At 37.1% G+C, this 13,973-nt stretch overlaps 1 protein-coding gene across 2 annotated transcripts in view; it reads right to left on the minus strand.

Annotated features, from left to right (window-relative positions):
• The window catches only part of atxn7 (ataxin 7), a 29,282-nt gene that overhangs the window by 8,790 nt on the left and 6,519 nt on the right, over nt 1–13,973 (minus strand). For both annotated transcript variants that reach the window (XM_088424395.1, XM_088424396.1), the window contains 5 exons: nt 13,903–13,971; nt 7,676–7,780; nt 1,625–1,922; nt 268–608; nt 24–106 (listed from right to left, as the gene is read on the minus strand). In XM_088424395.1, coding sequence (XP_088280521.1) covers nt 24–106; nt 268–608; nt 1,625–1,922; nt 7,676–7,780; nt 13,903–13,971 — 896 coding nt within the window. The remainder of the gene's footprint in view (nt 1–23; nt 107–267; nt 609–1,624; nt 1,923–7,675; nt 7,781–13,902; nt 13,972–13,973) is intronic.

A 13,973-nucleotide genomic window follows, 5' to 3' on the forward strand; every position in this document is an offset into this window, starting at 1 on the left:
CAAAAAGGCAAAAACTTAGTTACCTTGCATGTTAGGGATCTTGTGCAGGTTTTCCGAGCTGTCACGTCTACAACACCACAGTGAATGTCTGGATTGAATTCGCGCTCTGGAGTGTAGGAGGAATGAAACCATTAAAAGATGTACAGAGCGAATGATTTTTTTTTTGTTAAAAAGTCTTCGGTGGAGGGAAAAAAACTGAGTGTAAGAAATTTCATATATCAGGCAAGCCTATGTAAAATATTGTACAAACGTGTAGCAACAGCTGACCTGTGACTTTCTTGTTAAGGTGGCGTCTGCTACTGGCACTGCTGCTGTTGTCCTGCTTCTTGTCCGAAAGGACTGACAAGTGGCCTTTGCCATTTGGGATCTGACCCGGGGCCAGTAAGGGAGGCTTTGGTATGGAGGGACAGTTAAGGCCTGCTTTAAGGGCTGAGGATGATGATGAGGAGGTGGTGGTGGTGATGGTGGTAGTGTTGGAGCTCACAGTGGTGCTAGAGCAGGATGTGGAGGAGGATGAGGTGGTGGCGGGAGCAGAGGGGAGCTGCACCAGCTTAGCTGACGAGTCCACATTCAGATGCATCTTCTCCACCTTGACAGCCGGGGTGAGGCTGGAAGAGAAGGTGACAGAAATGAAGAGGGCAGCAAGGAGGAAGCTGAGCGTTAGAAACATAGAGCCGGTGAGAAACGTATGATAAGAGACAAATGTGCACATATGGGTGGAGCTGGAAGGACAAAAGAAAAATCTGGTGATCCGTTATTCAGAAAAAAACTACTTCTCCCCCACATGGGAGGGAGGCCAATGTCAACTTGAGACTAGGGCTGGGCAATCGATCTAATTAATTGCATTGATTTGCCGTTTTTAAAAACTGACAGTTTGAAAATGATCTAAATTGTGAAAATGTAGGTTTCCCACATACGGCAGAGTGTTTGCAAGACATATTTACAATCGTTACTAACTACTTACGGTAATTGCGGCATTTAAGAAAATTATTCAAAAGCTATGAATAGTTTAACAGCCAATGAAGGCTTGGGCTGCACCCAACTATCATTTTAATAACATCAATTTTTTTGATGACGAATATGATTTTGAAAAAACACATTTTCCATCCCTCAATTCAATAGTATACAAATTAAACCAAAAGTCCGTCATTGGTTTGGTGCTCGACATAAAAAATAAAAAAAAGTCAAACAATGATTTATTCTTTTTCTCCCAAAAAGGAAATGTGTCCAAATGCTTTGTGTTGATTCACCCAAAAGGTCAAAAGTCTGTTTCCATGGAGGACTGCAGAAATAGGAGAATACATAATTTGCTCGTCATGATAAAATGAAGCTTTGTGACACATTTGTGAAATGATTTGTCCTCTAAATGGTGCTCCTGGTTTAGAGATAAAGGCTAATGCAGTGAAAATATATAAAATACTATAAGTGCTTTACAAAGCTTCATTTGTCAATCACTAGTATTTACTGATGAGAAGCTGACATTCTAGGTATTTGGACAAATTTATATTGAAGTAGGTATCAATGATTAATCGATGATCAAAAAATGGCTGTAGAGTAATTTGATATTCAAACAGATGTCAATTAATTGATTACTATCTGCTAACCAAATGTGCATCAAACTTACATTTTGTCCGGTTGCAGCATCCTGAATGGGGGAAAGGGAGGTCTTCGCTGGATGCCCGACACTTTGTCTTTGGCTGGCTTGAGTAGTTTGGAATTGGAGGAAGAGGAGGAGGATGTCGCAGAGGAAGAGAAGTTAGATCCAGCAGTGGCGGTTCGGCTAACGATCCCTCCACTTGTCACTCCGGTGAGAGACCCTGAGGCAAGTCCAGGTCCGAGACCACTGCTACTACTCCGGTTCCTTCCCGGCAAAGGGAAGGGCGAGGTGGATGCTGACTTGATGGCAGAATTATGTCTTCTCTCTGGATAAACAGAACAAAGCAATCGGATAAACAATCCATTTAAATCACACTATCAGAGAACACCGAGTACTTCGGTTTCCTTCCACATTCCCCAAAAACTTGCACGTTTAGTTCATTAACACACAAAATTGTCAATAAGAATGGTTGTTTGTTTGTATGTGCCCTGTGATTGGCTGGTGACAAGTCAGGACGTAGCCCACCTCTGTCCCAAACGTCAGCTGAGCTAACTGGAATTACCCATGACCTTAATGAGCACAAGACATCTTGAAAAATTAATGGATGGACGTCAAGCCAACGATAATGTGCGAAAGACGATAGAAGATCAAGGCCACCAAGAAGAGAATAATTTGTTCAGAAATATTATTTATTTCACACAACTTAGATCTACTCACAGAAAAGACTATTACAAAACATTCAACAACTCCACATCTTTTCAGTATCCCGTAAATAAATCAAGCCATAACGAGCACTCACATGACAATGATATAAAGCTTTGAGTGAACACTAGTCTTTCCACAGCTAAAGAAAAAAGCCAGCCGTAATAGGACATAAAAAGCCTGCTCTGGCAATGCTCAGCAGCATTTGTGATCCATGCAAACGCAGCCTTAAAATAGAAACAAGCGATAGGTCAAGAGCTTCATTTTCATGCCTGAGCTTCTTGGAACAACATGATGAAAGGCACTGTGAAAAACAGCAAAAAGAGTGAAAATGTGGCCAACTAGTGAACGGCACCAGTCGAAAAGAGGAAAGAATAATTAGAGCAAACAATTGCTTCAAAGTAGAGATGGGCAAGTGCAGATACCAAATATCTGTATCGGGCAAGATACCTGGCCTTATTTCAAGGTATCAGCTCTCATGATGGTCGCCTGTCACAGTTTTACGATCACACACTACTAATTGGAAGCATAGAAAATCACTGATACTTTCATGACATTTAAAGGAAAAGGCTACATTGGAATAGGAAGGCCTTTAAAATTATCTATCATTGTTTACCTTGGAAAGTTTGTGGATCAAAAGTACTAATGGGATCGGCACTTGGTATCGGCATGTCCAGATCAGATATTGCTATCGATTTGAGACCAGCCCAAAAACAAAACAGAACAAAACAACAAAAAAGAATATTGGGTTAGAAATCTCCGCTGTTACCCCTTGATTTGACAGGTTGTTCTTTTAAGTGTAGTACATTCTTATGTTTAAATATACTGTAGATGTCATATTTGATTATAACCCTACTTACTCTCCTAATGTTTATTATTAAAGATTGAATTTAAAACTAGATATAATTTCTGCTGTCATCAAATTCGTTGACATTGGTGTTGGACAGTGTTCTCGGCTGCAACATCAGTATCGTATCTGAACTGAAAAAGGTGCATTGGGAGATCCCAAGTACCAATGACTACTCAGAAGTTGGGTATTGGTATTGGTTTGAATAAAAAAAATGGTCTTGAAAATCCTTATTCAAAAGGATATTTAAAAGCACTTGGTATAATATATTAAACAAAACTAATATGCCATCTTCACCTTGCAAAGTGCCACTCGCATGTCATGTTCACAGAAAAGTTTGATGCATTTTGTTTTTATGTCTGGGCAAGCACAAAAAGGATTTCTCACCAAGATATATTGTGACAAATGGTAAGATAAATTACTAATAGACTAATTTCTCTTTTTTGGTCGACAGAATGTGGATTAAAATATTAAGAAAGAAAGAACACTATGTACTGCCACGTCAGTCACACGTTGACTACTGAGCGCACGAAATTCCCGCTGCATTGATTAGACAAGGAAGCTAACGTGATCATCTGCAGTAAGTGATAGCCAAGCGGGGTGTGTCAACTGACACGATGAGTCGGGTGTGTCTGAGCCACTGCAGTCTAAGTTCCACCGAACCAATGAGCCTGAATTACTGAACCTCTAGGGTTCAATTGAACCCGATTAAGAACCACCGTCATAAATTAATCCGTTCATATATCTGTGTTGTAATTTAAAATGACCAGAATCTTACTTGGTATCCTCTAATTGCATACTTCAACACTAAAGACTTTTCAAGGTCATTTTATGAACAAATCAGATTTTCATGGCGTGCGCGGCTGACACTAAGTGATATGTCCCATGGGGGAAACGTATTGTATAATATCTGGAACACACGGATGAACCACTGCAGACTTATTATTTGCATACAGCTGGACTGTAATTTAGATTTTCCAAATTGCGTCTCATTTTTAATTTATTCACTGTCAGGCAAGTAAAACTGGATGCTTGACGTCTATAGCCGTCAAAGGCAGTGAATGAGTTAATTGGTGATCAGAGAGCTCTTGGCTAAAAGAGATGGCTTTATAGTGAGCAATCAGGCAGTGAAGCAAATACTGCTTCTGCTATACTCTTCAGAGGCTACCAACAGCATCATTTTTTTCCCTTTAAATGCACCAAAAAGAACCGGCTGTGGGCTAGGTTAGCTAAGCATGAGCTTGATTTACTAAAGGCTTCTGTGTACAAAAACGGGCAATTTGAATGAAGGCAAAAATTATATGCTCAGCAGGTGAGGTGCAAACAAGCTTGTCGCTGTAGAAACAAACACATACAGTATATGCAAATCTGATAGGCAAGGCTAATTAAAACGGTTTTTGACCTTAGACCTCAGTTTTCAAAAACACAGAATGTGTGCTCATGAATACAAATTAATCAGTCATGGGATGTTACAAACTGAATTTTGATTCTTTGGACAGAAGTTTCCAAATTTGGGGGAAGAGGGTTTTTTGTTTGTTTGTTTTTTTTTTATCACGTTGTCTCCTTGGACACACTGAAATCCTTAAAGGTGTAATGTGTTTGGTGATGAACAAACTGGATCAAAACAACTCCATCAAAAAAAGTGGATGTTCTGAAACAGTGATTTTTAACCTTTATATTTCATTACATGAAATATATTCTCAACAAAGAACTCCCCATAACGAATGACAATATCTAGCCATACCAATCATTTTAAAAGTCTTAATACTAAAATTCAACAATACATTATTTGTTATTTAAGTAGATGTTCTGAAACAGTGATTTTTAACCTTTTTATTTCATTACATGAAATATATTCTCAACAAAGAACTCCCCATAACTAATGACAATATCTAGCCATACCAATCATTTTAAAAGTCTTAATACGAAATTCAACAATACGTTATTTCATGTTCCAGTTTACTTGCTCTTAATTTGAAAAGAAAATTGTACTCCTCCTCTCATGGCATTACAAAACATTAACTTAGATTTGCTGATACCTATAGGAACAAAAGAGTCACTATGACCCAATTTCACAATAACTAGCTTCACTTTCCAATTGACTTGCTCTTAATTTGAAAGGAAAAATGTACTACTCCTGTCATGGCACTACAAAACACTATGCAGCTTACTTTTGATAATAACCGTAGGAACCCTGATAAAAATCTCACATACCACCTTCAAGAGATTTTACATACCCCCGGGGTAATTTAGACCACCCCCAGAACCACTTATCGATAACGCAATATTCAAGCCCCTTCTGCATAGAAGATTTGAATAAAAATTCCATGAAAACTGTAGGCAATCATCATAGCCATATCCTTCTTTTGTAATTAAGTAATAAGAAGTTATCACAACGCCAACAACAACTGTCACTTCCAAAACAACCTACCCGCCTACTTTGCAACAGCAGAATAATGGCTTTCTTCCGCTCCTGCTCCCAAATCAGTATCCCCGCCCCCAACTCATTCTTTTGTCGCCTTGTTGGAGCCCGGTCACAGTCACAGCACACAAACTTCCCAGGAAAGCCCACACACGCTCAACAAACAAACCACAAATACTGATAGAAAAGCATAACAGCAGTCACATTCAAAGACAACAACCCCCCCACGGAACAGGAGGAGTCTTCATATCCTTTTTCACAACGTCAAAGAATGGGCTCAGGGTTAAGGGAAATTCTAAATAGTGGAAGTCAAAAATAAACACAATAGTTAAGTCATAAAATCATCATTCTGACCAATATATGTACGTCAGAATTAATAGTAATAATAATCAAGTAGGCATTAGCTTGGGATCAGGCTAACTGATTACTGAATTTAACAACCACTATAACGTAATAAATGTACACAAAGTAATTGCAATATTCTAACTCATTCAGACATATTTTTTTTTTTTAAGAAGTCCAAGCATTCAAACTCAAACACTTACAGTATTTAGGTATTTTTTCCCCAAAAAATTTCTACAAGTGTTTGGCTAAAGAAGGGTCTAAAATGATTTGATCACCTGCACACTTAATTATTTCATATAATTATTTCCGTTAGTATTTAAATCATTTAGTGACAACCACTTTTTGTTTTCCGTTAGTATTTAAATCATTTAGTGACAACCACTTTTTGGACCCTTCTTTAGGGAAACACTTGGAAAAAATATTGAGAGAAATATAAATAACAAGCTGGGAGTTAAGGTAAAATATCTTTTGGATTAAGGAGTTAAAAGACATGAAAATCCAAGGTGAAAATACACACAAAGGACTGTGACTAAGAATGACTAACAATATGGGTATTAGTGTGTTAAATTTAAATGTACTTTTAATAGAAGACTGCAAGACATGTTCTGTAATACCTCCCTCTTGTGGCTGAGGACAACCTGTGGTTGAAGTCGCCATTTCCTAAATACTTAAAATGCATGTGTTTGTTTGCACTCAATCAATGTGTCCATCCATTCATTCATTTCCTATACCGCTGAACTTCATCTTTCTTTTTCCAGACTCCATACTCAATATTGAGCAGGGGAAAAAAACAAACACTATAAATGAATGTTGTCTACAAAAACAGATGTTTGCACCACCAATTTAAGTATACATTTTAACTTTTAGCCTACAGACAAACAAAGGTGAGTCTGCCAAGAGGCCAACACTGAGGGAGCTGCAGCAAGATGCTTTTCCAAAACTCTGTATCAATGCACAAAGAGGGTATGATTTGAGCCCATGTACTTAAACTATTATCTACTATCTTCATTTCATAGCACAGGCATAAATGTGTCAATTCTAACAAACTAAAACACACATGTTGTGTATTCCCCAAGCTCCATACTGACCATTACTGATTTCCATCAGATTGTAGTTTTCTATACGGTTGTTTCTGAATGTCCAAGTGGGCTAATTCTTCTACATAATCAACGCTGATCCATCTCAACGAGCTCCATAGTGACCACTACTGATTTCCATAAAATTGTATTTTTCTATATGGAGGTTTCTGGATGTCAACGTGAGCTAATTCTTCTCCATAATCAATGTTGATCCTTCTCAATGAGCCAAAATGCTTGAAACATACACCACATATAGATTAACCTAAACCTTTACAACAGAGCTATTTATTTTTCTATTATAACGGGAGCACAACACTTATAGAACAGATAACTGTATTAAATATTAACAGTGGATTTGGATACACGACAGGGCATTAAGTAAATAAATCAAAGTTGGTGGTGCTTGCTCTCGGGTTTCTGTGTTAAGGAGGCAAAGTGGTTGGGAGATATGACGTAAGGAGGGAAAAGTAATAAGAAACGTCCCTATCAGTAATGCTGTGCTGGCAGTGACATATAAAAGCTTACTATTTAATTCTTTGCAGATTTATTGTGTCTTGTCTTGTGTTCCTTTTGAATAAAACATCACTATCGCACATTAAAAACACCCAAGTGTCTATCTGAAGAATGTCTTGGAATAAAGAGAAAGTGTTGGACTTGACAGCAGATTTGTCTGCGAGACTTACCATAATGTGCTTGGAAGGCTTGGGGCTTGACTACTTGACTACAGTGGCTGCACATCACCAGGTAGAAGTCATCTTGCGCAGGGTACTGGCCAAATATAGGCATATCTATGCAAAGGGGAACATTTTGATTGTTAGGGTACACCTCAAAAAGAAGCAAGTACACAACATCTGGGCTCATTGGTGAAAATTTGATTAGCAGTGCATTAGGTTCCATTCACAGCCTACAAAATTCCATATACACAAGTATATGCGAAAAGCATTATTGGGCAAAATATATTAAAGTCAAAATGACTCGTAAAGCTTCCAAATAAAAATAGGGATGGCTGTCTAGCAACTTGGCTGCATTCATACTGAAGTAAGGTACATGTTGATAAGAAGAGGCCAAGGTAGTGATCCAAAGGTTATCTGTTGTCAAATAACATTTCCATTCAGTCAACTTTTTTTTTCCTGGTTACGACTGAGGATGTAGTACTGGAATCGAGCTTCCAATTGTGTCTCTTAAAACAAATCGCAGCTTTGTTTTTGAGTTTTAAATTCTCTTGTCATTTCTTCAATTCAGCGTTGCACTAACAATTGTTTTTATAATTGAGAAACTGTTGGTTATTTTCTCTGTTAATCAACATATGCTGTAATGATATAACCATAAGAATATAATCTGTAATGTCATATTTTGCCTCGTAAGCAATGATGTCAATGATCTGTTCCAAAAATAATATGTTTAATTAAATTTTTTGAGGGGCAAGGTTACACCTTATTTGGACTAATGTGGCTGTTCATTTTATAGACCTCTAGTAATGTTTGTTGTAGCATCACTTCCTTATTTGCCATATTTTTACTTGCTGCTGTAAAGTCATTTTATGACAATTACAATCACCTATTTCTGTGTCATGTTTTTGTTTTACACGTCTGATCGTTCAAAAACTTGTTTCAGATCCCGGTTCCAAGACTACATGTTATATTTGAAAACACTGTAGTGCTTTCTAAGACAACCAAAAGAAAGTTCAGACCCAGTGAAAGTGTCCTCCACTAACCAAACAGCTGATTCAAGCATCAGAAGCACAGGGAAGCAAAAACCTCTTAATTTGAGGAGGTTAATGAACAGATTGCTTGGGGTGTTATGAGATAAGGAAAGGAGCGAATGCAAGAGTGGAGTCTCTCTCCAATGTGTAGCGCTCAAAGGCCGTCAAGGGTCCTCAAAACATTGTTGACGGGGCCCGGAAGGGATGAGGACCATTACTCAATGACCATGTAACAAGGTCTACCTGGTGGGCTACCTCTCAGGGTAGTGAGTGGCATTCATTTGTGGCTGAATTGCCAGACCTGAGCCCACTTTGTCCATGTGAATAGCATGAAAACACTAAGTGGAAGCTCAATGTCTCCTTCACCCAAAGACTTTTGTAGTGGTTGAAACGGCCGTAGGAAAAAAAGCCAGTGACTTCGGAACCCTGTCAAAGTCCTATAAATGACATACACAGCAGTTGAATAGAGAATCATGCTACTGCTTACCACTAGCGTTTTTTTTTTTGTTTTTGTTTTTTTTTAAATAAGGAAATAAATGCCATGTAGAGAGCCGTGTTTCCCCGGTTTGTTTATAAGTCACAGACCAGAAAATTGAACTGGCCAAAACAGCTTATAAACTAATTGAACTTTTTTGCACTCACAAAGAAGCCAATCATGATTTGTTATCACAACAAAAACATTTTTGATTCAAAATTTTGAAAACAATTATTTGGTATAGAGAAGCAGCGATTAATCAACAACTAATCATTAAATAATAATATTAATCGCTATTTATATTTCCTCAGAATTCTCGCCTCTTAAAGGTTTACAATGTTTCTTTACCCTTTTACCCTTTTCATGAACTCAGTATTCAAATAAGTATTCAAATCATTCCTATTTCCTAATTTGCTTTATAATTGTTAGATGTTTGTTACCCCCACGCCCAATAAATGTGTAAATATTGAGATCCATTCAAATGCTGTTAACACACACTTAATATGCTCATTACTTCAACAACTGTGCAACGCAAGGAATTCTGTGAATGGAAAGGGAACGTTTTTTTGTTTTTGTTTTTTTTTAAATTAAACAAAATAGTATTTACAACAGACCCCTGCTATTTCTGGTGAATAGGCATCAGACCGGCCCATGAATAGTGAAAATCTGCATAATAATTGACACCTATTGAAATGAATTAGGAAGAAACAAAGCCTAATTATAATACTATAATACCTAATTGGCCAAATAATCGGTATTCTGTATTTTCTCAGGCAAAAATAGGCATCAGCCTAACAAAATCTCTACTGTATATCGTTCAGGACCAAGTAACTGACAGTTGTGTTGGGGGGAAAAAAAACATTCTTGAAAGGGATAATGGTTGGACTCTGCACATGTCTCCTTAAATCACACAGAGTGCAAAAAGGCTGCAGAGAGAAAGGAAGTCATCAAGAAAAGCAAAGAGAGATAGGGAGCAAAGCCAAGAAACTAGCTTGGTGGATGGAGACTGAAAACTAGCAGAAGCAGGCCTTAGCGAGACAAAGAGAGGACCTGCGCACAAGAGAAGCGAGCTTGAGAGCAGCAAAACATAGCGAGAGAATGAGAGTCTAGTTCATTTCAGCATCCTCATCCATGGCAGTGATGAATGATGTAGGTGGCTGCCTCCCAGCGGCAAACACTGGATGAGTCTAAACCTGCAACTGAAACTGCTTCGACACAAACACTCACTGTACATGTAAAAAAACGTCATTATTTGCTGTGCATATAGGAGGAAAAAAAATCCGTCTGTGTGTTAATAATCTGTTGTATAGCATGGCAGTGGTCACACCACAGTAGGAATCTGGTATGAGTCATGGCAGAGAGTGGGAGAGCCACTTGTAATACCCTCACACACACATACACACGAATATTATTCTATTCCAACGGACAAAGACAGTCTCAAAAGGAAACTGCCACATGAGACGGATGCATTTTCACGGGTATATGGCAAGAGATGCACCAGTCAAGGTTTCAGAATGGCCTCACTCACATGTTCTTTATGACAGGCAGATGCAATAATATCCTTGCGAGGCGTCTCGCTTCTCAGTTATGTGCGATGTAGGGCTAGGCAATCATTAGAATAAATTTGAAAAATTTGTCATTTTAAAAATCAAACATTTGAAAATCAGCTAAATGATGAAATTGACATTGTAAGGTACTAACTACTTGTGCCATTTAAAGCGACAGTACATTTATTTAGAGTCCTTTTTCGCCATAAAAAGTTAATACTTTGTTTGTAATTGACAATTTTGGTACCAGCCATTTTTAGACACTACTAACCTAAAACCTGAGAATATTTGAAGTAGAAAAAAAAACATAAATAAGTATGTGGGATTGAATGTCTTAAATTGACTCTTAAACACATTGAATGGATCAATTTGATATGATTTTTCAATGTATAATTAATATTTAAACACATTTTTCCCACTTTCTTGTCGACTGAAAATGAAATCACACTGGCTGAAGGCTAAGGTAAAAAACAATCACAGTTCAACTGATGAATGTCACATGACCAACAGGTGAGCATTTTGGTCATTACACAAGCCTTGAGCACAGGCGATGTCATTTACATAAACCAAGTCAATGAGTACAAAAATTTCTTTAAGATTAATTAATTGTACATGGAAACTCATTGTGTTGGAAAATGAATTACAGACAAAGTATTACGTTTTTACTGCTAAAATTGCTAAATTAAATTGATTATCCCTTTAAGCAAGTTATGCAACAGATAAGTTTGTATTTAATATGTTTCCACAAGATTATTATTTTTGATAAATCAAACCTTTAAATAAATGTTCGTTAGGTTTATTTATTTTATTGAAATTGATTAAAAGCGTAAAGAAAATGGAGGTTTTATTTTATGGCCACCGCCATCCCTAAAAGCGATATAATGTACAATCCCGTATTACACACTCGTCTACATAAGCACTTGATTGTCAACTGCATGGATATGTGCTACTTGAATTGTGCAATGGTCTTACGCTCTGCACACAGGCCACATTGTTGATGTAGGAAAGGACAACAGCAGATAAGTGCCATGACAAAGAATCCGTAATTAACTCTTTAGTTCACGGCAAGACAAAACAAACTTAAACTTATACTTCATTTAGTAATAACATTCAGGGTTTATACAGTAGGTGCTGGTAAGCACAGGCGAATTTGAAAATTTCCGAATCTGCCCCCTCTTCCCCCAAACAATACATCATCCACGTTTTTCACAGCTGCAATTGAATGAATCTTGAAGAGTTGCAGCACAGACAACCAATCACAGATAACTAATTAAATAGATCCATGCTTAAAAAATGTGGCGCAAACAAGCCTGCAAGAGGCAAAAAAATACATATATTTTTCCAGCCAATCAATATAAATTGAATAAACACAAAGAATTGATGACAAATTGAGGTAATGGAAACGTTAAGGGACAATGTAGCGTTAGTCAGTAATTTGCTAACCTTATTATCACTCAAAGCTCTTTCAGGTCAAAACTTATGAGCATTTTATTACATTATATGTATCGTAAAGTAAAATGAGGCATCTGTGAAGCTGTTGTGGCTCATTTTTTTCTGCTTGTGGCAAAACAGGGAACAGCCCTGATGCTAAAACTGCGATAATACAGTATTGTTACCTACATTACATTAGATACAAATCTTAGGTGCTAAATTTGTGCTCACTGCTCTGCAAATACGTATTTTAAACTTTTCATACTATAACATGAAAAGCACTTTTACACCTACAACTCAAAAAGATGTGATTGAAATGTATTTTTTCTTTTATTTAAAGAAAACAAGGGGGTAGGACTAGATAAGTTGTCAACTTCTTCCTATTCATATAACTGTATTTAAGGTCATTAATATGTATTCATCCTTTCTTTAGGTTGTGTTTATTTTGATAAAATGTGTTTGATGTTTATATGGTTAATCTACATATAAACTCCATGCATTGAAATGTGTAGTAACATAAGAGCCCGATTTAAAGTTGACATTTATTGTTCTCATTGTAGTAATTATATAACCAATGTGCTAACTGCTTTTATGTTGATGGACAAAAGCAAGTGATTACAAACATATTTTAGTGATCTGGAGTGATGATTAATGAGCATTTTCAAATCTCTGTTCACATCCACTTATTCTGCTTATGAAACCTATACAGTATACAGGATTTAAGAATGAGTGAGCTCGGTCCCAAATCATCAAGTTTTGGTGTGTTTGAGATCATTTTTAGATTTTGAATTGGGACCTGACACATTTCTAAGATTCCTGCAAGACAAAATTGTGTTGAATTGAAAATCTAAGAGGATTGGTAAAAGTGCTGACCAGTGTTCCTAAATTGTAGCTGATCAATGTCTTGTTTTTATTGATGGCTAAGGAAACGAAAAAGTTTCACATTTGAAAGGATCAGGTCAGAACAGCGTGACTGAAAAAAAAAATCAAATACATTTCACTTTCTTTTTATTTATTTTCAATTTCGATTTTTGGGATTCGGTGTGGCCATTGGATATTTAACCATCTAGTTACATTTATTTTATCCATTTTACTATTTTGCCACTAAATGTGAGGGGATGATTAGGCCCTCGTGAAAGTTGTCGGCAGCCCCATTTCTTAAATGATCCCTACATGGCCTCTGGTAAGAATGACTTGATGTAGTCATTGAATGTCAAAGAAAAATGTGTGCTTACCATCGGTCTCAATGTCAAATAACATTTTCATTTCAAGTTGATCCCCTTTAACATTTTTATCTGAGTATTTAAATACAATTTAACTGTTGAAGATACGATGTGTTGAGATTTGGCCAATAAGTATGTGATGGTAACTCATTCAGAGATGATTAAACTATTACAGTTCTACTCAATTACTTATCAGAATTAGATGGCATGTGAGGTGGCATGCTATCATCTCTCACACATGTATACATGTAAAAGACAAGTCGAGTGTGTTATTATTTACGCATTTTAAGGCAATACTTAATGACAGCCCGTCGAAGTTATTCGAGAAGTTATTTTAGGGACGCATGTCAACAACCACATAAATAACAAGCATGTTTCACAAATAAAAGTCATTTGATCTGCCGAGGAGGACATTCTGAACGAACACTTTGAATAGGCTTGTGTGTGTTACGTGCAAACCAACAGAACCAAAATACTGTACTGTACACATTTGGCCCTGCACAGAAAAAAACACACCCGCACATACACTCACCTTCTCTGCACAAACGCATGGCTTCGCGATTTTTCCCCAAGTCTTTGAAACTTTCCTCCAATTCAGCACCT

This window comes from Hippichthys cyanospilos, chromosome 9 (genome assembly GCF_059441005.1).
Source record: "Hippichthys cyanospilos isolate Australia breed blue-spotted pipefish chromosome 9, RoL_Hcya_1.0, whole genome shotgun sequence".
NCBI lineage: Eukaryota > Metazoa > Chordata > Actinopteri > Syngnathiformes > Syngnathidae > Hippichthys > Hippichthys cyanospilos.